This window comes from Microtus ochrogaster, chromosome 21, assembly GCF_000317375.1.
Source record: "Microtus ochrogaster isolate Prairie Vole_2 chromosome 21, MicOch1.0, whole genome shotgun sequence".
Lineage (NCBI taxonomy): Eukaryota > Metazoa > Chordata > Mammalia > Rodentia > Cricetidae > Microtus > Microtus ochrogaster.
In genome coordinates this window covers 2,301,639-2,323,550 of record NC_022022.1, presented here as the reverse complement: position 1 = coordinate 2,323,550, position 21,912 = coordinate 2,301,639, and the positions used below count along the sequence as shown (strand labels likewise).

At 45.0% G+C, this 21,912-nt stretch overlaps 2 protein-coding genes across 3 annotated transcripts in view; both read left to right on the top strand.

Annotated features, from left to right (window-relative positions):
• Otud7b (OTU deubiquitinase 7B) overlaps nucleotides 1-18,259 on the top strand; it is a 64,754-nt gene extending 46,495 nt beyond the window's left edge. For both annotated transcript variants that reach the window (XM_005356948.3, XM_013349856.2), the window contains exons 7-12: nucleotides 6,938-7,050; nucleotides 7,768-7,895; nucleotides 8,301-8,450; nucleotides 8,940-9,054; nucleotides 10,271-10,355; nucleotides 11,976-18,259. In XM_005356948.3, coding sequence (XP_005357005.1) covers nucleotides 6,938-7,050; nucleotides 7,768-7,895; nucleotides 8,301-8,450; nucleotides 8,940-9,054; nucleotides 10,271-10,355; nucleotides 11,976-13,160 — 1,776 coding nt within the window. In that variant the 3' untranslated portion in view covers nucleotides 13,161-18,259. The remainder of the gene's footprint in view (nucleotides 1-6,937; nucleotides 7,051-7,767; nucleotides 7,896-8,300; nucleotides 8,451-8,939; nucleotides 9,055-10,270; nucleotides 10,356-11,975) is intronic.
• A 621-nt stretch (nucleotides 18,260-18,880) lies between these two features.
• The window catches only part of Mtmr11 (myotubularin related protein 11), a 9,201-nt gene continuing 6,169 nt past the window's right edge, over nucleotides 18,881-21,912 (top strand). Inside the window, exons 1-7 of the mRNA XM_013349842.2 lie at nucleotides 18,881-19,232; nucleotides 19,567-19,657; nucleotides 20,214-20,335; nucleotides 20,683-20,743; nucleotides 20,840-20,982; nucleotides 21,410-21,488; nucleotides 21,590-21,725. Of these exons, the coding sequence (XP_013205296.2) occupies nucleotides 19,170-19,232; nucleotides 19,567-19,657; nucleotides 20,214-20,335; nucleotides 20,683-20,743; nucleotides 20,840-20,982; nucleotides 21,410-21,488; nucleotides 21,590-21,725 (695 nt within the window). The 5' untranslated portion in view covers nucleotides 18,881-19,169. The remainder of the gene's footprint in view (nucleotides 19,233-19,566; nucleotides 19,658-20,213; nucleotides 20,336-20,682; nucleotides 20,744-20,839; nucleotides 20,983-21,409; nucleotides 21,489-21,589; nucleotides 21,726-21,912) is intronic.

Sequence of the window (21,912 nt, the reverse complement as noted above, 5' to 3'; positions counted from 1 at the left end):
GCATGAGCATTCCATATATAACTTCTGTATTGTCCTCTTTATTTTCATCTGAAGTCTGTGGTAGTATTTTACAGTTTGCAAATTACCTTGCATTTTTATTACAGTATTGTCAGCATAGCTCTAGCCCTCATTCCATTTGTTCTGGTGCTGCTCATGTGCCCATGGTGGTCGCATATGTGCTGTCAGGATGTAGCTGAGCAGTGAAACTCAGTTTTTTCTCATTTATTTTATTTTATTTTATCTTATCTTTTTAATTGTTTTTATTGAGCTATATACTTTTCTCCGCTTTCCTCCCTACTCTCCTCTTACCCTCTCCCATGGTTCCCAATTTACTCAGGAGATCTTGTCTTTTTTTACTTTCCATGTGGATTAGATCCATGTATGTCTCCCTCTTAGGGTCCTATTTGTGGTCTAGCTTCTCTGGGATTGTGGATTGTAGGCTGGTTTTTCTTTGCTTTATGTCTAAAAGCCACTTATGAGTGAGTACATATATTTGTCTTTTCTGTGAGGGTTACCTCACACAATACAATGTTTTCTAGATCCATCCATTTGCCCACAAATTTCAAGATGTCATTATTTTTCCCAGCTGTGTAGTACTCCATTGTGTAAATGTACCACATTTTTCTTATCCATTCTTTGGTTGAAGGGCATTTAGGTGATTTCTAGGTTCTGGCTATGACAAACAATGCTGCTATGAACATAGTTGAGCACATGTCCTTGTGGCACAATTGAGCATCCTTTGGGTATATACCCAAAAGTAGTATTTCTGGGTCTTGAAGTAAGTTGTTTCCTAATTTTCTGAGAAATTGCCACACTGACATCCAAAGGGACTGTACCAGCTTACACTCTCACCAGCAATGCAGGAGTGTTCCTTTTGTCCCCATCCTCTCCAGCATAAGTTGTCGTCAGTGTTTTTGATCTTGGCCATTCTTACAGGTGTAAGATGGGATTTAAGAGTTCTTTTAATCTGCATTTCTCTGGTGGCTGAGGATGTTGAGCATTTCCTTAAGTTTCTTTCAGCCATTTTAGATTCATCTGGTGAAATTCAGTTTTAATGCGAAACAAAATATACTGATAAGATAAACTTAATCTCTCAAAATCAAATCATCACGTCCTAAAGCCTTTACTTCTCTCTCTCTCTCTCTCTCTCTCTCTCTCTCTCTCTCTCTCTCTCTCTCTCTCTCCAATACGGAGTCTCAATTAGCCCAGTCTGGCCTCCAACTTACTTTGTAGCTAAGAATGACTTTAAACTTCTCATCATCCTGTGAGCGCCAGGATTGTCCATAATTATTGGAGTATACCACTATACCCAGTTTATCTGATACTGCAAATAAAAATCAGGGCTTCGTTAATGCTAGGCAAACACTCTGCCACCTAAGCTGCATTCCCAACCCCTAAAGCCAATATATCTTAATGTCATTTGGCTAGATGTTGAGGCATGTCTGTCAGGAGGTTTACTGTGAGTTACCCCGTGAGACCTTGTCTCAAAAAGCAAGAAAACAAAGCAAATTATTTGTATTGCTATACATAATCCTTTAATAAAAATTATAACTTCACTTAGCATGGATTTATTGATTATTGATCATATAATAGGCACTGGGCCATGTTGCATAAAACATGATTCTTTCTTGTAGAGCACTAGAATAAAATGGACATTTAAAGATATAGAGCAAAACAGGATTTTTCAGTCTCACTGGTAGCCTCAGTTGGTTTGGCACCCTCAGGGATCTGCCTGTCTCTTCCTCCTGCAGGTGGAGGTGTGCGCCACTACACCTGACTCAGACATGGTGTCTCTAATAGAGTTCTATAGAACAGGTGAGGAGAGATCCACAGGAAGAGGGACTGTCCTGGGGAAGACTCAGAGGAGAGCTTTGCTATGAAGGGTGAAGAATTGTTAACCAGGCACACTGGGAGTGGTCATTACAGGCAGGAGGAATACCTATGGTAAACAATCAGAGTGGGAGGCAGTGCTCTTCAGGAGCAGCCCTGATAGAGGGGAGACTGTAGCTGGAGACTGTCTCTACCCAGTCCCTCTGGACTGATCCCCACAGCCACTTAGGAAATAATCATTCTGAGGCTTAATAGTAATTATAATTGGCCAATGGCTCAGGCTTCTTACTGACTAGCTCTACATAAGAATTAACCCATTTCTAGTAATCTGTGTATTGCTACCTGCCCCGTGGCTTACTAATAATGTTCTGGCATCTTACTCCTCCAGCGACTGCTGGCATCTCTCTGACTCCATTTTCTTTCTCCCTCTCTCTCTGCTTGGATTTCCTGCCTAGCTATATTCTCCTCTGCCATAGGCCAGAGCAGCTTCTTTATTAACCAGTGATAATAAAATAAAACATATTCACAACATACAGAGGGGCATCCCATATTATCTCCCTTTTCTGTCTAATTAAAAAGGAAGGTTTTAACTTTAATATAGTAAAATTACATATAACAAAACAGTTATCAAGCAAGAATTGCAGTTAAAATATTTAGTCTATTTGTATTTGACAAAATTAAATACTCCATCTGTTTTATCTTTGTGAGTCTAAAGTTTTATATTTATCTTTTATCTTAACTAAGGAAAACTGTAATTATAACTGTTTAGTCTTCAACTCAATCAAAGACCCCAGAAGGATCTAATATTACCTAATCAAACAGGAAGTGCATTGTAAGCATTTTCCAAAACTCTAGAAATGACAGAGATATCTGACTTCATGGACAGTTGTCCAAAGTTCTTCTGCAATGTTGGGGCCTCCATCTTCAGCCTATAGGCCTCGAGTATCTGGCAGATTTCTCAGTGAAGCAGGAAATTTGAAGGACTGTCCTGCTTATTTTTGCAAAATTCATCAGTCACTTTCTTCTGTGTCTTGTAGAATGTCTGGCAGACTCTTTCATGAAGCAGGAACCCTGAAGGACTGTCTTACCTTGTCTTGGCAAGTTCAGCAGTCATTTTCCTATGGGTCCTGCATGTTCAATTTATATAGCATCTTGTTAAACAGTCCAGTAAAGAGCAATTTCTTGCCCAAATGTCTTGTCTCACCACATTGAAAGCAAACTCCATAAGGAGCAGATGTTTCACATCCAAAGAATTCTAAGTTTATTAAAACATTTTAAATGCCATATTCTATAGGTCTTTGAAGTGTTTGAAGATTACCTATCTCTCCATCTCTAGAAAACCTGACTAATGTGATGTTTGACTGTGATAGATGACTATTCATTTGTATTTTTTACCTATACATTATATTTTAAATGAACTACATAAACATAATACTTTAAACGAGAATAGAAATATACATATAGAAATAAAAAAATTGACCTTAAATTTATACCAGTAAACCAAAATATATACCAATGTAAAGTATTTTGAGGTTAACAGTTGTTTTTGTATTAAAGTAGATTTAATAATCTACCTTTTTAAAAATTGTTTTCATATAATATCCTCCTTTTTTCTCTAGAAAGAGATTGACTATGATCATTAATAACCAATCCCCTTTAAATGAAAACAAACATTCATAAATAACATTTTGGGAATTTAGGCGTAGTTTTTTATACTACTTCTGGCTGATTGGGGGTGTTGGTAATCTCATGGGATACTTGAGAAAATTTAGAATACCCTGACTGGGGTATTTTGTGTGGTTGGTCCGTCTCAGCCAGCAGCCTGAAAACTGTTTTGGATATTGGATCACCTGGGCCATCACTTCCATTGGAGACCTCTTGGGAGGTCTTGCTCAATCAAACCATGGTAACTTGAAAGAAATCCACAGCCTCTTGTCACCTGTGGAAACAAAAGCACAATGTCTTTTCCCATATTTTGAAGTCAAGATATCTGCATGTTGCTTTAGCTTAGCAGCCCCCACAATCAAATGTCTCTCTGTAGTTAGCTCATTAACAGCCAAAATTTCAAATAAAATGTAATAGTATACATAATCCAGACCCTCTGTGATTTTCCATCTTTTTTTTTTTTTTGGTATACTGAACTCAAAGATTTTCTTTTAAATTTGAGAGACAACAACATGTGGCAACATCAGAAACGGCATCTCTGACCAGACAGTGCTGGCAGAGCAGAGTTCATCACACATGGAAATATACGTCCATCCGGGTTCAGTCTCTGAGCTGATTGACGGTCCACTGCTTGGTGATTTTCCATCTTTATGTGGTTTATTTTTCTTTATATTATTTTTTACTGTCTCTTTAAAGACTTTAATTTTATTATTTTATTTTATTTTTTGAGACAGGGTTTCTCTGTAGCTTTTGGTGCCTGTCCTGGAACTAGCTCTTGTAGACCAGGCTGCCCTCGAACTCATAGAGATCCGCCTGTCTCTGCCTCCTGAGTGCTGGGATTAAAGGCATGCGCCGCCACCACCATCCGGCTTTTAATTTTATTTTTTAAAATTGTAACTGTCTGTTCCCATTTTCTTTCTTTCTTAAGCCTGTGTACATTGTTTAAACATGTTGTGACCTATTTAGAGGTTTTTTTTTTTCTTTCCCTGAATCTGTTTTTATTGTGTATCTGTAATCATTTTCTGACCTGGAGAATTTTTAAAATACTAAGCAGGCATGGCTAGGATCAACATGACAGCTTAGACTGTTGGCTCTGCCCTATTGGCTTTCCAACATGGCGGAGGTAAGGTCACCGCCCGTGGGAAGCAACAGGTCCATGCCACCGTTAGGCAGCCTGTAGTGTAGCATGCTAGCCATAAACATTTTGTCTGTATGAGTAAAAGCTAATTTCACCATGCAGTGCTCTCCGTGGCTTGGAGACACCTTTGTGTACTGTGGTGGGAATCTGCCATGCTGTGTTCCAGCCTGAATGCTGTGCTGTCTTTGCACCATGGCCTGCATAAGAGACACAAAGTCTATGTGTTTCAAACCCCCCCCCCCCCAAGCTTTCTCAGGTCTTATGTTTCGGAAACTTGAGAGTTCCACATTGGTACAACAAATATAGTTTTCCTTGTTAACAAATTCAGAAAAGAAACTTACAAATAAGGTGTTAAGTATATAAGGTTGAAAGATATAAAAAGATAACTTTGGGTTGGTAATACAAGTTAGGATAGATAGTGAATTAGGTACAACCGTTTGGACTCACCAAGATAGGATAGTTATGGAGTATTTTCTCTCAATTTTTCAATGCTAATGGATCAGACATTGTTGTTATTGCCTGTATATATTATATATAGTTATTGTACTTATTGTATATAGTTTTTCTTATGTTAGTTATAACATTTTTTATTTTAGACAAAAAAGGGGAAATATGGTGATATTTTGTTTGTGTGCTAACAAATAAAGCTTGCTTGAAGATCAGAGGACAACGCTAGCCACTAGTTAACCACAGAGGTCTGGAGGTCTGTACAGACAGACAGGAAGTGTTATGGCTGGACAGAGAGAGGAGTATAAGGTGGGAAGGGACAGGAGCTTGGCCTTTTTTGCCTGAGGAGTTAGCAAAGTAAGTGTTGGCTGTGGTTTGCTCCCTTGTTTCTCTGATCTATCAACATTTGCCCCATATCTGACTCTGGGTTTTGATTATTAAGACCAATTAGACTTCATGCAACAGAAGACCCGTGCAGAGAAGGGGCGGGTACAGGAGGTAGGCTTTGTATACCACGGGCAGTAAAGATTCTTAGAATGTCTTCTCAGGAAACAAGGCATTAGATTTTGATCACTGGGGGAAATGCAGTAGCCTAATAAGAATGGATCTGAAGAATTCAGAAAAGCAGAGAGCGCCGCATTGCACGACGTGCTTAGTAAGTGTTGACGGAGGCATGCGGGTTTGAGGTGAGTGAAGGAAGAGGAACCTCAGCCAACTCTCTGGGTCTTAGTCTGGGTATCTGGGTGATAGTTGGTACTCTTCGATAGGTAGAAATATCGGAAGAAGGACTGGAGAAGGTGGCTCAGCGGTTAAGAGCACTGACTGCTCTTCCAGAGGACCTGGGTTCAATTCCCTGCACCCACACGGCAGCTCACAACTGTCTGAAAATGCAGTTCCACGAGATATGACACCTTCACACCAATGCACATAAAATAAAGTTAAATCATTTAAAAAAATAAAAGAAATATCGGAAGAAGAATGAGTATGTTAGGAGACAGGACTTTAATTTAAATTCTAAAATAGTAGAATTTAAAGTTGCTTTGGATAGGTTGCATTTTTTTTGTAGACAGGTATAGAACAAAAAAAATGAAAAGGAATTGGGAGAGGGCTGACTCTGGAGTCCTGAGCACCTAAGTGGAGTCATCAGAGGAAAGCAAGGCTCAAATGGTTACCCAAACCCCAGTTTTGTGGTAAGGAGAGTTCAGAGAATAAGAGAAGGCAGTGGTGTGGAAGCTAAACTAGAACACTCAAAGAGGAAAGTACTCAGAGACTGAAAAGAGAGCCAGAGTCCACTGACTGTCAATTTAGTTAGCCAGGTGATGTACCTTGTGTGGACGGGGTAGTAGCAGAGAGAGCAGAACTAGGAGTCAGATTGCAACATGTGAGAAAGGAACAGAAGATTAAGAAATGTGAGGTTACTAGACATGGCAGCATGTGCCTCTAATCCCAGCATTTGGGAGACAGGTGCAGGAGGACCAGAATTGTAAGGCCAGCCTCAATATACAGCTAATTCAATGACAATACAAAAGATTCTGTTTCAGAAAGAAATGAGATAGGGCATGGTGACGTGCCTAGAGTCCCAGCACTGCAGAGGCCGAGGCAGGCCAGCTTGGTCTACATAGGGAGTTCCAGGACAGCCAGAACTATACAGTGAGACCTTGTCTCAAAACCAGCCAACCGATTTTATGGGTCTTGACTCTGAAAAGGAGAAGAAATTTGCCTCTGTGTAAGTGTAAACCAAGTGCTCAGAGAATAGAGAGTGGATGTCACGCTGGGAGGGTTGGGATGGCTATTGCCTTTCGAACCTAACCTCTGCTTGCCCAGTGTGCCTTCATTACTGTACGATTTCTTTCATAGTCAGGACTGGTGTATACTGAAGATGAATGGCAGAAGGAATGGAATGAGTTGATCAAGCTTGCCTCAAGTGAACCCAGAATGCATCTAGGTACCAATGGAACCAGTGGTGGTGGGTAAGTGTTTGCAATACTCCAGGTCAGGAGTGTGGGAATACAGTGGTAGGTAGACATGCAGGAGCTGCAAGAGCTACACAGGAGATGGAGTTGATCCAGCCAGTGAATAGGTGAAGCTAAGTAATAACAAGAACACATTTTATAAACTTTAGTTAAGCTGCCGAGTAGATGGAGGTCTCTCCCATGACGTGTCTGCTGTGTGGATTGTGGTGGTCAGGAAAGCAGGATGAAGCTGTGAGTTTGTGTACTGGATCTTGGATAGAGAGACATGGGAGTTGAATATTAAGGGTGAGTATTAAGAGATGGGGATCACTTCCAGATTGTTGAATGTTTATTTATTTTGTATGTGTGTGCGTGGGTGGAGGAGTGGTGAGTGCTTGCGTGCATCACAGCACAGAGGTCAGAACACAGTACCAGGAGCCAGCACTTTCCACTGTCTGCAGTGTGAGTCTCAGAGATTGAATTAGGTCGTTGGGCATGACGGCAAGCTCCTTTATCCTTGTCACCAGCCCCTTACTTCCAGACTGGTAACACCATTTGAACCCCATGCCTTTTTCTTGGACTTCCTGATTGGTAAAGTGGGAGTAGATTCAACCATGTGCCCCAACATAATCTGCAGGGCATTCCTTCCCCTTGCTTTGGAGCTGGTCTCACGACTCTTGTTTCTTCTTCTCCCTTCTGCTGTGCCTCCTCCATTCTCATCTCCTGTAACTGTAGAGTGGAGAGTTCAGAGGAGCCAGTATATGAGAGCCTAGAGGAATTCCATGTCTTTGTCCTTGCTCATGTGCTCAAGAGGCCTATAGTGGTCGTGGCAGACACCATGCTGAGGGACTCCGGTGGGGAAGGTGAGTCAGCCTGTCATTCTACCTCCAGACTGTCCCGTTTACAGAGACTTTGGCTGGACAGAACAGAAAGACAGACAAGGAGATATACAGACCTTTGGGGTGGGTGGGGGCTTAAAATAGTGGAAAATCCTCAAGAGATTCAAATGAAAGCTGTTGGGATTAATTGGGATGGATGCTCAATTCAAATATGGGATTGAGGGGCTAGAGAGATGACTCCACAGTTACGAGCTTGAACTGCTTGTGGGGTCCCAAGTTTAGTTCCTAGAACCCACGTTGGGCATCTCCAGGGGACCTAGCATTCACAACAGTTGTGTGCATGCCCCCACACAGACACACAGGAAGTGGGGTAGAGAGACAACTGCACAAGGGCCTAGCCTTAGTGACAACCTCCGTGGTTTCCTGCAGCATTTGCCCCTATTCCATTTGGAGGGATCTATCTCCCCTTGGAGGTCCCAGCCAGCCAGTGTCACCGATCTCCTCTGGTGCTCGCCTATGACCAGGCCCACTTTTCTGCGCTTGTGTCGATGGAGCAGAAGGACAGTGCCAAGGAACAAGGTGAGGGTCCAGTTCTGTCTTGGTTTTGCTCTGTGTTATTTTCACTCAAAAGTGAAAATGGTAGCTAAGAAGGAGGAAACAAGTCCAGACGGTGCCAGCTTTTGTTTTTTAAACCAAGCTATACAATATTGCCAAGAGTTTATAGCTTTAAAAAGTGGAGGTGGTTTGGTGAAAAGGTGTGTCTGTCCCTGTTCTGGAGTAAAGGTCTGTTTTAAGGTACCAGCCTTCTAAGGCCTACATTGCTGCACCTGTCTGCAGAAAGTAGTCTGGTGCTCTGGCAGAAGTCCAGGAGATTAATAGACTAAATTGTGTACTGAGTGGTGAGGGGAAGTCCTTCGGTGAAGGGAATGTACTTCACTTCTAAGGGTTGAGGGTGGATGAACTACAGTCTGTCACAGGCCTACATATGAGTCAGTGAAGTCAATGCGTGTTCATTTGCCTTCTGTGCTTCCCAGAAAGACTTCTTGACACGTATTTTTCCCTCCCCAGCTGTGATCCCGCTCACAGATTCAGAGCATAAGCTGCTGCCCCTGCACTTTGCTGTGGACCCAGGAAAAGGCTGGGAGTGGGGCAAAGATGACAATGACAATGTCCGATTGGCCAGGTGAGGCGAGTTTAGCCTTTCTGTATGCATTGTAGCTGGGCTCTCTTCCACGTGAAGTGGCCATGTACAACGCTAGGATGGTCACATCCTTGGTCTGGGCTTACTGGGAAGGGGGAGAGACGGAAGGCAGGCTGGACATTGGGACACTGGGCTTTTGCAGCTGCTTTGTCTTCCTTCTTTTCTTAGAGCAGGACAAATGTTCCTGCCGATACATCCCAGAATCCTCAAACAGTGCTCAGAAAAGCAAGACACCCAAATTCCATTTGATTCTCCTCCCCACTTCGTTTTTTTTGAGACAGGGTTTCTCTCTAGCTTTGGAGCCTGTCCTGGAACTAGCTCTGTAGACCAGGCTGGCCTCGAACTCACAGAGATCTGCCTGCCTCTGCCTCCCGAGTGCTGGGATTAAAGGCAGGTGCCACCACTGCCCAGCTAATTCCTTTTGATTCTAAGCCAAAGCAGAGGAATTTTAAACAAGTGACCAAAATAGTCTGCTCCTAAATTTCTTTTTGGTGTTTAGATAGCAAGGAAGATGTGTTCTTTCTCATCTGCTTCTCAAAGCTGCCTCCTTGTGGTCTGGTAGCATCTTCTCCCACTTCCCTCCACACCTGCAGAGATGTGGCTGTAAACACAGGTCCCTTACATCTTACCCAGTGCCTTCCCTTTGGGAGCTGCCTGAGAGGGTTTGATTTTAAAGTTTAGTACTTTATTTTTTTTAAAGATTTATTTATTTATTCTGTGTACAGTATTCTCAGTATTCTGTCTGCATGTATGCCTGCAGGCCAGAAGAGGGCACCAGATCTCAATACAGATGGTTGTGAGCCACCATGTGGTTGCTGGGAACTGAACTCAGAACCTTTGGAAGATCAGGCAGTCTTAACTGCTGAGCCATCTCTCCAGCCCCCAAGTCTAGTACTTAAAAAAAAAAAGTTCTTAGAACTGAGCATTGTGGGTGGGCCATATCCCACATGGCACTCAGGAGGTTGAGGCAGGGCAATCACTGCAAGTTCAAGGCCAGCCCAGACTACATGAGTCCCTTCTGTTAAAACAAAAGGAAAACCAAAAGCTATAGTACTCACTTGATTGTCAGAATCTGCCAAATGATGTCACAGCAGTGACAATGACTGCTGTCTGGTATCTGGATACTGTTGAGTCCTTTCCAAAGGACTGCTTGCCTTTTAAGTAATAGCTGTTTAATTTTCTTCCCTCCTTTTTACAGTATAATTCTGTCCCTGGAGGTCAAATTACATCTGCTGCATAGCTATATGAATGTGAAGTGGATTCCACTATCATCTGATGCACAGGTGAAGGCTGCTCCCATCCATAGCCTTTGTGTCCTCACTGTCAGTGACAGGAAGAACAAGGAGAGCCCGTGAGCTCAGTTAGAAAGCTGTGGTAGTACAGTTGATGATGACGTCAGAGCATCCCTCCTCCTCTCTGTCTTCAGTCACTCTCTGCTTCCTTATTTACTTTACTCTTTGACTCCGTGGAGATTTAACCCAGGACCTCTACCTGCTGGTGTGTGCTTCACCACTGAGTGACATGCCTGGCTCCCAGACTAACCTACACTCCTTAAGAAACCTTTCTTTTTTTTTCCTCTAAATAACTTGAGATTGTCATTTCTGTGTCCTGCCCCTCACTCCTTGGATAGATCTTTTTTGGGCACCAGAAAGAGAACCAAAGATTCCTGGTCACAAGTTCAGGAGCAGAGGCAAAGCTGTGAACTCCGCAGATGGAATCTACAAAAGCAGTGCTCAGGCCTGGGCGTTTGTGCTTAGTTAAGGCTTCCTTGAAACGAATTCTGAACAGAATTGGACATAGACAGACTTGTAATGATGAGCATACTGGTATCTGCAAAAAAAATTTCCAACTAGGCAAAGTAGCAGATACCCTTAGTCCCGGTGTTTTGGGAAACTGAGGCAAGGGGATTATGAGTTCTAGGCTACCCTGGATGGTGTAACAAGACCCCATCTCAAATGAAAGAAAGAAGTAAAGAGAGAAAAAGGAAGGAAGGAAGGAAAGAAGGAAGGAAGAAAAGGAAGGAAGGAAGGAAGGAAAGAAGGAAGGAAGGAAAGGAAGGAAGGAAAGGAAGAGAAAAGGAAGAGAGGAAAAGAAGGAAGGAAGAAAACGCCCCTGCTCACCCAGAGGCCATGCATTACAGTGCCTCACTGCTATGAAACACTCAGGTTCCCTCTTGAATCTCCTCATTACAGAAGGAGATCAGACTTCAGTGAGTGATGGAAAGTTAGATAGTAGATAAATATCTTTTCTTGGCCCATGACCATCTGGCTGAAGCCAGAAAAGGACAATGGCCTCTTGAGTGAACTTTGTCATACTAGTAATCTTCTCTGGAGCTAGACAGTCACTTCACAGATGGGGTTCATGGTGCACTTGCCACCTGTTCTAGTTTGCTACCTGTTACTGTGGTAAAGATCATGACCAAAGAGTTGATGCGGGGAGGAAAGAGTTTATTTGATGTATGTGTTCTGATAGCACTCCAGCATTGTTGTAAGCCAGGGCAGGAACGTAGAGACAGGCACTGAAGCGGAGGTCATGGAGGAACGCTGTTCACTAGCCTGCTCTCCTGACTTCTCTTACACAACCCAAGACTACCTACTCAGAAGCAGTACCACCCACCGTGAGCTGGGCCCTCCGACATCAGTCGCTAATCAAGAAAAGGGTCCTCAGACTTGCCAGCTTGCCAGAACGATGGGGGCAGCTCTTTAACTAACATTCCTTCTTCCTGGATGACCCTAACTAATATCAAAGTGATAAAAGCACTAATCAAGATAGTACCCTTTTTTGTGTGTGGCCAATAGCAGAGGTGACAGGGAGCCCTGTAAACTGTTAGATAGGTTCCATGCCTGTGGGAACTTACCCACACCAACCAGTGAGGTAACTGTCAATGGTGCTCTCTGTTACAGGCTCCTCTGGCCCAGCCAGAGTCCCCCACAGCCTCAGCTGGAGACGAGCCCAGGTCCACTCCTGAGTCTGGAGAATCAGACAAGGAGTCAGTTGGCAGCAGTTCTACTGGCAATGAGGGCAGCAGACGGAAGGAGAAGTCGAAGCGAGACCGGGAGAAGGACAAGAAGAGAGCAGATTCTGTGGCTAACAAACTGGGCAGCTTTGGCAAGACCTTGGGCAGCAAGCTTAAGAAGAACATGGGGGGCCTGATGCATAGCAAGGGCCCCAAGCCTGGAGGGCTGGGGAGTGGGTCTGGAATAAGCAGTGGTACCGAGACACTAGAGAAGAAGAAGAAGAACAACTCATTGAAGAGCTGGAAGGGTGGCAAGGAGGATGCAGCTGGGGATGGGCCTGTGTCAGAGAAACCCTCGTCTGAGTCTGCTGGCAATGGAGGGAGCAAGTATAGCCAGGAAGTGATGCAAAGCTTGAGCATTATGAGGATTGCAATGCAAGGGGAGGGCAAATTTATTTTTGTTGGAACCCTGAAGATGGGCCACCGGCACCAATATCAGGAGGAGATGATCCAGCGCTACCTTGCAGATGCTGAGGAGAGATTCCTGGCAGAACAGAAGCAGAAGGAAGCTGAGAGGAAGATCATGAATGGAGGGTTAGTTAGTGGGCCTCCTCCAGCCAAAAAGCCAGAGCCAGATGGTGGGGACGTCCCGCCCAGTGACCCCCCAGCAGAGTCGAAGGCACTGGCATTCTCTGCTGGTTACCCTGGGGGCTTTACTATCCCGCGACCTTCTGGGGGTGGAGTCCACTGCCAGGAGCCCCGCCGGCAGTTGGCAGGGGGCCCATGTGTAGGTGGCCTTCCACCATATGCCACCTTTCCCAGACAGTACCCTCCTGGGCGACCCTACCCCCACCAGGACAACATCCCATCTCTGGAGCCAGGCAAAGATGGAGTTCACAGGGGTGCCTTGTTACCACCCCAGTTCCGTGTGGCTGATTCCTATAGCAATGGCTACAGAGAGCCCCCTGAGCCAGATGGATGGGCTGGAGGTCCCCGGGGCATTCCCCCAACCCAGACCAAATGCAAACAACCGAACTGCAGCTTCTATGGACACCCTGAGACAAACAACTTCTGCTCTTGCTGTTATAGGGAAGAACTGAGGAGGGGGGAACTGCTGGCGCATAGGTTCTGAATGGGTGGGACCTGGCGGGAAGGGGCTAAACAAAGAAAAGTTAAGCTCACCTCTGGCTCATCAAGACCCGGCCCCTGTGTTGATGGGGCAAGTGCAGAAGTGTTTGTGGGAGCTGGAGTGCTGGCAGGCTGGCGAGAGCAGGACAGGGCTAGTCCTACCTCAAGGGCTGTACTACTCTTACGCAGTTTGGCTTGAAACTGCAAGACAGAAGGGGAAGACTGTCTCAACCTCTTGCCCTGTCCCAGGGCCCAAGGGAAAGTGGGGAAATAATTGGTGTGTGTGGGTGGGAGGTGGGTAGACATCTTGGGGGAGGAACCTGGAAAGAAGGTTTTCAGTCAGTTAAGGAAAAATAGACCAAAGTTCATTGACTTTAGAAGAAAAAGCACATGGTGATGGAGTTGGGAGCATAGGGCGAACCTGAGAACAAGTTTGATCCTGGTCTGAATTAGGTAGATGTCAGGCGTGTGTGCTTGGCCTACTTAGAAAGGGTATTTAAATCCCAGTGAGTGGAAATAGGAACCTTAAAGGGGGATTCTTTGCCTCGTAAGTGTTATGTTCTTCTAGATAGTCATCTGTCATCCGTTCTAGTTTTAGGGGAGATTGTCTATTGCCCCCATCTTTTCCTCATCCATTTTGGGGACTAAGCTCAGCTAAGTTAAGAAGTTGTGATTTAAAAAAAAAAAGTTTTTATTTTAAAAGCAAGTCCCTTTAGGGGGAGAGGAGGGTGGTAAGAGCAGCCTTGTGTGTGGGCTTCTCTTCAGGTGGGTGGGTACAGAGGAATCTATTTTTAACTACTTAGCAATAACTATATGTGGGGTTTGAGTGCACTGAGGAAGGCAGAGGAAGGCCAGACGCTCGGCCAGACTGTTTGAAACAATACCAAAACCCTATACAGAGTTCTCGTCCTCTGCGGCTGCCTTTCTAGAGAAAGCAGCTTAGTGTACTAATTTTTTAAAGAAAAAGAAATAAGATCCTGACAAAAAAAATTAAAAATTACTTACTCCCTATCCCCATTTAAGTGATTTTTTTTTTCTCCTTCCTGTCTATTGCTGGAGAATGAACTTAACATCCTGGCTTCTTTTGTTAAGCCATAGCTGACCTTAATCTATGGTTAGTTTATTAAAATAATAAAAATACTTTGTAAGAAGAATATTTTTGATATTAGGGCTGGTATTGAAGTGTGGGAAGGGGCCTTTTATAAAGGTAGCTAGAGAAATATATTTTAGTGAACCGTAGCCACAGGCCCAGATTAGCCCAGTGAGCAGATCTGCCTTTGGATTTCTCCCTTTTCCTGAGCCAACCCTGTTCTCCAGAGGGGTGGAGTGGCCCCAGTGGTGAGAGCACCCTTGCAGTTTGCACAAAGCACAAGTCTGGACAGCTTATGCTCTGACCAGAGCCATTTCTAAGAGCTTTAAACCAGAAGACTATCTTTCACCAATTGTCCTTTTTCCTTATATTTTTTTTTCTGGGGGAAAAATCATCTATGCAATTGTGTACACTTGTGGCTGCATATGAAGAAGAGGTGTGTCCGGAGTGTTAACTGGACTGTGTTCTGGGCTTTGATTTCTTTGCTGAGTGAGGGAATTAATGGAATGTAATTCTCATATTTGATCTAAGTCACAAATGGCTCTGTGTGTGTGTGTGTGTGTGTGTGTACGTGTGTACATGCATGCTTGAGGAACCCTTGTCTACATGTTTCTTCTGCCTAGTTAGAAAAATGGTCACACACCTCGCCTTGATAACGAAGCTAGTCAAAAATTTTTCAGTGAAATTAGTTTTTCCCCTCCAAAAATTTGAAAGTCACTCACTTCCATATCTACCATATCTGTTGATTTAATAATTTCCTATTATTTTTAGGCAATTTTTTGTTTGTTTCTTTGATATTTAGTCCTGGCTGGCCAGCCTGGTACTTGCTCTATAGACCAGGCTAGCCTTCAATGCATAGCCACCCTCCTGCCTCAGTCTTCTGAACTGTAGGATCTAGGCATGAGCCACCATGCCCAGGTTTCTTTAAGCTGGAACCTAATATGGGACAAGCATTTCTGACTGGTGTATAATTTAAAGGTCTATTCAAAAAAAATTTTTTTTTGTTGTTTTTTGATAGGGTCCTACTCTGTAGCCTAGGCTGGCCTCAAATGTATGACCCTCTTGCTTCAGCTTCCCAAGTGCTGGGGTCACACCGTCAAGTATAGAAACATAATATAAAACCCAGATTGACCAAAACATCAAAATCTTGGGATCTAACAGGAATTGGTGTGAAGGTAAAAAAGTGAGCCCTGAACTGAACAACTATGAGGACAAACCCTGTTTAAGTTCTGATACGTTCATAAAGTTTGTTCTTTTTAAACATTTTTGATTTTTTAAAAAAATATTGCATCAAGATAGTATTTATCTTGATTCCTGGGTTTTAAGCACTCCTTCAGTTTTTCTCCCAAGGTGAATGAATGCCTGTGCCTTGTTCTCATCCCTTTAGACCTGTCCCAGTTCCTGGAGTTTGAATGACACTGGTGAAGCCTTCACCAGATGAGCCTCTCCCTTCTGACACTACAGACACCATGGTGTGCACTGCTCAGTCATTCTCCGGACCATGCATAGATGCCTGCCTAAGCGGATAGGAACAGAGAGCCTGGCAGGGGTTTTCCTATCAAGTAAAACAGGGGAGTTGCTCTCCTTGGACTGCTGTGTTTGGACTTGATCTGTTATTAGATTGTATTTACCACTCTTGTTTTTAAAAACTGAGGACAAATGAAGAGAAACAGAAACCTTGTATCATGTTTGTTTTTATTTATATGGTACCCAATCTTAATTGTTTGCCTTTCCAAAGCAAAAATAAAAGGAAGTTCCAGGGAAAGGGAAGGGTGTTCTAAGATCGTGTGGCAAATGGGTCTTAGGCCCTTTAACTTCTTGTTAAATCTGTTTCAATTGGGAGGATGACACCAAAAGGCCTCTCCATTCTCTGAAACATTCTTTTTTAAAATAAGGAGTGGTGGACTTTATTTTTCATTCTTTTTGGGGGTGAAGGAGGGGTTGAGTAGGATGGAGTTTATAATGTCTAGAAAACAAAACCGATACGGACCGGCCTGTCTTTTGAGATAGACAAGCCCATGCAATTGCTGTGGTGGGGAGAAGGGAGGGAGGGCCATGTGGGGACTTTCAAGTGAGTAGAACCTCCCTTGTTTAGGAGGTCACATGAGTGACAGAAGGCAGACCCTGTATCTTTAGATGAGGCATGGCCTCATCTCTCAGGCTTCCATTTAAGTGCAATTATTCCTGTCAATCCAGGGCATCTGGGCTTCTGTTGAAGTGGGATGCAGAGAGGAGATCTTCAGGGTTCTTATTTTTCTCCTTTCACTTAACATGGTTGCACTCTCCACCCTACATTGTGTTCTCAGCTTACAGCAAATACACCAGAGGGCCATCCTCCACATCCTTCCTCTTAACTCATGCTGGCTTAATTGAGAATTGCAAGATTTCCTCATACTGTTTTATAAATAATATAAATTGTATCTTTTTATTTAGTTTTTAAGATGCAATTTCTAAGAGTGACGGATGGTGTTAAGTTCCCTGCTGTGCCTTAAAGTAGAAGTACCTTCCTCGCTATAGGCTTCCAAAGGCCACAGACCAATAAAGCAAAAATTAGCATGATTTTATATTGTACACTTGGGAGGTGATCCTGAGCCCAGAGAATGGAGCTGGTTCTCTGAGATCTGGCTCTTGCCTTTCTTCCTTCAGTCACATGCCCAAGGTTCCAGGCACTTTGTTTTTCCTTCAATAAAGGAGCATTTGGAAATAATTGTGAGTTACTCAGACACCTCTGGACTGTGCCCTCATTTTCCAAGGAGGCAGTATCAGCCATATAGCCATAGGTGAATTGGAAGCCATTTTCTGGCTTAGAAACACATGTACCCCAGAGTCTCATAATTTTCTTTTTTCCCTCCATCTCCAGTTGCTGATTCAATGAGTCATGGAGGCACTATGTCTCTTTTAATGTTTTGCAGATACCCAGTCACAAAAGTATTGCCTCTTGTGCTTAAGCTGATTAACTACCACGCTTCCATGTGGAATTCCTGTGTCTGCTTCCTCCATTGGCTGTCTGGGGTGGGGGGCAGCAGAAGTGATGGAAGCTGTCTAAGGAGTGGGGTGGGAAGGACCTTGGCCTCTTTCTGTGTTTATAACTGGATCTGTGATTCATCCTCTGAGTCACTCAGCTCCATCTCCCTCCTCCGTCTGCCCCTCCCAAACAGCCCTTGCTCCTGGCACAAACGTGTAGCCAAAATAGGGGTCTGAAAATGAAAAACTGATAGAGCTCTTTGCCTCTCTCTGCCCTCTCCATCCCATGGGTGTGTGCTGCAATCTTCCGTTACCTAGCCCACGGCTGCTACCCCTTTGCATTTCTGGTTAGGTGATGATCCAAATCACCCAATTTATTTCTGGTTTCTCCCAGTTCTAACTATTCCTTCCTCTGTATTCTGCTGTTCCCATACCTTGAGGTATTAAAAAATAGAATGAGGCTCTCTGAAGGAAGAAGGTGGGGAGAGGAAAAGTGGATCGTGGGATTTTTAAACCGTGGGGGTGGGGCACACCTCTCTACCTGCGGCTTCCTTCTTACAGCCCGTACTGTATTCCACAAGACATTGAGGTGTGGGGCAGGGTGGGGATGGTGGTCAGCGGCCTTTTGGATTCCTACAGTCGGCCTTCTGGGGCTCTTGCTAGCAAGTACATACCTGTTTGTTCCAGACTGACTCTGCTCGGGCTACCTTCACTATTTCCACAGTTGCAGCCAACCCTGGGAACTTGGGAAGCTGAGGCTGGAAGGATGTGTGCTGTGGGGAGGGGAGTATTGGGTGTCATGGCCCCCACCTTAGGATTGCTGCCTCTGTACAGACTCAGAAACAATAAAACAGCAGCTCATTAACACCAATTTTGTGTTCATTTCCTGTCTTTTCCGTGTTGAAACATGCTGCCCTCGAGTTGCCTTCCCCACCTCCATCTCCGTTCCGCGTCTCCTAGCACCCCACCCCCATCTTTGCTCCTTGAGTTAAGCAAGGAAGGAGGGGGCTATGTGATCCTGGAGCTGAAAGAAGGTTTCCAACCCTTAGCTTTCAAAGTCCAGAACATGAATCATTCATTAGGAGATCTGGTGACTGGGTTGGAGGGGAGGAGGCAGGGCTTTCCAGGGGAATAGGTGAGGGCGGGAACAGGGAGGTGCGCTTGCTGTGCTTTGTAAAGGCTGGATTAGATACTATGAGTTTTTCCTGTGCTTTCTACCCGCCTCCCCCCTCCCCCGCCCCACTGCCGAGATTTGCACGCCAAAATATCTGTACTACGTCTGCATCCTAGACGCACCAACTTCCGCCCACTCCACTTGCCCCTCGGCCTGTCACGCTCTCCGGAAAGGACACAAGGTCCTGTTCCCATTTACATCCTCTTCTCAAGCCCTGTCGTTAGCTTGTCGGTGAAGGTTGATAATCAAAACATAGGCCAAAATAACATAATCACAAACCCATAAATAAACCAAAGAAAACACTTGAGTTTTCTAGTGTTTCGTTTCCACTGAAACAGTAGAGCTAGCACAAAATGTTTCTATCTAATAATTGTATTACTGCCCCCACACTTCTAATATTCATAAACAGAAAGAGACTAGAATGTGGGATTGGGTGAAGGGAATTTGGGTATTCTCCAGTTACCCCATTTCTCCCATCTTTCTTAAGGTCCTCCATTTCCTTTCTACTTTCCAAAAAATTGTGCGTATTCTCCTTTAAGGGGTTGGGCATCTCGCCTGTCCTCTTTAGACTCACCGAAGTTTCCAAAGAGCCTCCCGTGTCTGGGCAGGACACACCTTTCAAGTAAGACCACCGGAACTGTGCTCTTGGCATCCCAAAGGCTGTTTGCCCTGAGTCCTCCCTGGCCTCTTTCTCCCCACCTCTAGGATTTAGTCTCTCCCCAGAGAGTGAGCATCTTTGAGAACTCTCACCCTTAGCTGCTCCACTCCCGGATGGAGCCAGGGAAATGTGGTGGGGGGGCCGGGGCCAGAGTTTCAACATTGCCCCCCGGAAGGAGGAGCCAGAGATGGTAAGGAGAAGGAATGGGGGGAGGGGGTGGCAAGATGGTATGAATGGGGATGCTGTGGAAATTAAGAGGGAAGCAAAGGGTCCAGAGGAGGAGGGTGTATCTTTTTATCAACTGCCATGGAGCTTGCTCTGCCCTTTTCAGTCTTGAGTTGTCTCATTATCCATTAACTAGCCCCTCCCTGTCCTGTCTGCCAGTCCCAGGCCTGAGCTCCTGGCAGTCACTGGTCTCAGTTTCCCCGAGAGGGAGAGGCTCAGTGTGGGTCCCTGCCGGCAGCTGCTGAAGAAATCCCAGATCCTGAGGTTGGGAAGTCCCAGATTAACTCTCCCCTTCTCAGCTCTCTGGACCCAAGTCTGGCGGAGGCAACAGGATGCCGGAGCCCAGCAGTCATCAGCTTGGCGGTTGCCTGGCCTCTGGGTGTCTCCCAGGTAATAATTTGACTTCCCAAGACTCCATCAGGATTCCTCCTACCCCAGCCTTCGTATGTTCTCACCAGACATAGCTCTGGATTCCTTTCGTCGGAGTTGTTCTGCCTGAGGCTTGCTCTCCTGTCTCCCCACAGCTGGTAGGGAACCTTAATGTTCCCTCTTGTTTTCTTGCCTTGGTTAGCCCTTTTCTTATTAATTAGTCCATGATCATTGCGTGTCTACTATGTGCCGTGTTTTGTACACTGAGTTTTTAGAGGTTAAAAAATGCAAACCATAGCCAGGTGGTGATGGCAGTGCACACCTTTAATCCCAGCACTTGGGACACAGAGGCAGGTGGATTTCTATGAGTTCGAGGCCAGCCTGGAGCCTGGTCTACAAAGTGAGTTCCAGAATAGCCATGACTCAGGACACAGAGAAACCCTGTCTGGAGAGAGAGAGGGGGAAAAAAAGCAACTCATTTCCCTTCTATCTTCCATTCTAGAAAGAGGAGTAGAGATGTAGACGTGTGGGCAGCACAGGGAACAGTTAGAACTTTGCTTCCTTTTTTCCCTTTTAGGGGAGAAGATCCTAGCACGGGCACCAGGGCTGAGGAAGGGGCAAGAATTGGAACTGCCTGGAACTCTGATCTGCACTAACTTTAGGGTCACCTTCCAACCTTGTGGATGGCAGCGAAATCAGGTGAGATGGTTAGGATAATAGATAAGACAGAAGCTGGGCATGGTGGCAGTGACCTGTGACCTCCCCGGAGGCTGAGACAGGAAGACCATGAGTGTTCCAGGCTAGCCTAGGTTACATAGCAATACTCTTGTTACCGGACAAAATAAAAGGACAGCTAGAGTGAACAGCAAGGGAGTCTGGATTTGGACAAACAGGATTCGGGGTTTTCTTTTGGATGTATCATTGATAGTAGGAATTATTTCTAGGGAAGTAAGTTGCCTTCTTACTGGGGAGGGGAGAGAGGAGTCACCAAGGTGGGACAATGATGGCTGTCCGAGGTCAATAACACCAGTCTTGGCTTCCTTTAGGACACTCCCCTGAGCAGTGAATATGATTTTGCCCTGGTCAACATTGGGCGTTTAGAGGCTGGTAAGCCTGAGGGTTTTATAAAAGGGGCGGGGTAGGCTGGACTGCAGGGAGTCCTCCCAGAGTGACCCATAGCTATCCTACTTGGACTCGCTTCAGTGAGCGGCTTGTCCAGAGTGCAGCTCCTCCGTCCGGGGTCCCAGCTTAAGTTCATCCCAGAGGAGATTCTCATTCATGGCCGAGACTTCCGTCTGCTTCGAGTTGGTTTTGAGGCTGGAGGGCTAGAGCCTCAGGCCTTTCAGGTAAGAACCCTTTCATTTGAAGAACTCTTTTCACCTTAGGAACCCAGCTCTTCTCCATGCTCCAGGCTCAGTCCACTCCACTCTAGAAGCTAAAAGACTGGAGTGATAGTCTCATGAGTGGGAGGGGCCTGAACTGTAGTTTGCCTCTGTTGGTTGCGGGCAGTAACTATGGGTAAGTTTTTACCTCTGAAAATTGTGGAGAGTTGGATAATAGTCCCAAGGTTCCTCCCCCAAATTAATGTTCTGAGTCTGTGGTTCTAAGCTTGTCCCTCTGGTCCCAGTACCCACTTGTGGAGGCCCCCTTTTCTGGGGCCTGCCTTAGCTTCTTTGCGCTATTGGTGGTAAAGATGGTGGAGCAACATGTGCTCCGTTTCATTCTTTTTCCTTTCGTCTGGGGCTAAAGGATGGAATATGTTTTCCTCTCCAGGTAACCGTGGCCATCGTTCAAGCCCGAGCTCAGAGTAGTCAAATCCAGCACTATAGAGGAGTAACCCTGAGCAAAGTTGGTGAGTGAGGCCTTTGTTTAAGGAGATGGGAAGAGTCTGAAACGGAAGGGGCTAGTTGGATAAAATATTTCTTCTTCCTCTGTGTCTCACTCCTGCTCCAGGCAAGGTTACTGGCTCCAGAAAACCACCTATTCCTCTCTTGGAGACTTTAGAAGACTGGGAAGCTGAGCGGAAGAAGCAGGGAGCCAGAGGCTGGAGGGTTAGCACAGTCAACGAGAGGTTCGACATGGCTACCAGGTGATGTCCCCGTCCACCCACTCCTGCTGCCTTCCAGGTCTTCCCAGAGTCCCTTGATCCTCTAAGCCAGAACTTCCCATAAACTCCAGGCTCTGTTACCTCTGTTTTTAAAACCTGAGATCCCTTGGAATGGTCTTTCCAAAATAACTTCCTTGTCATACTAGCTCCTATTAGCAGAGGTCACTGA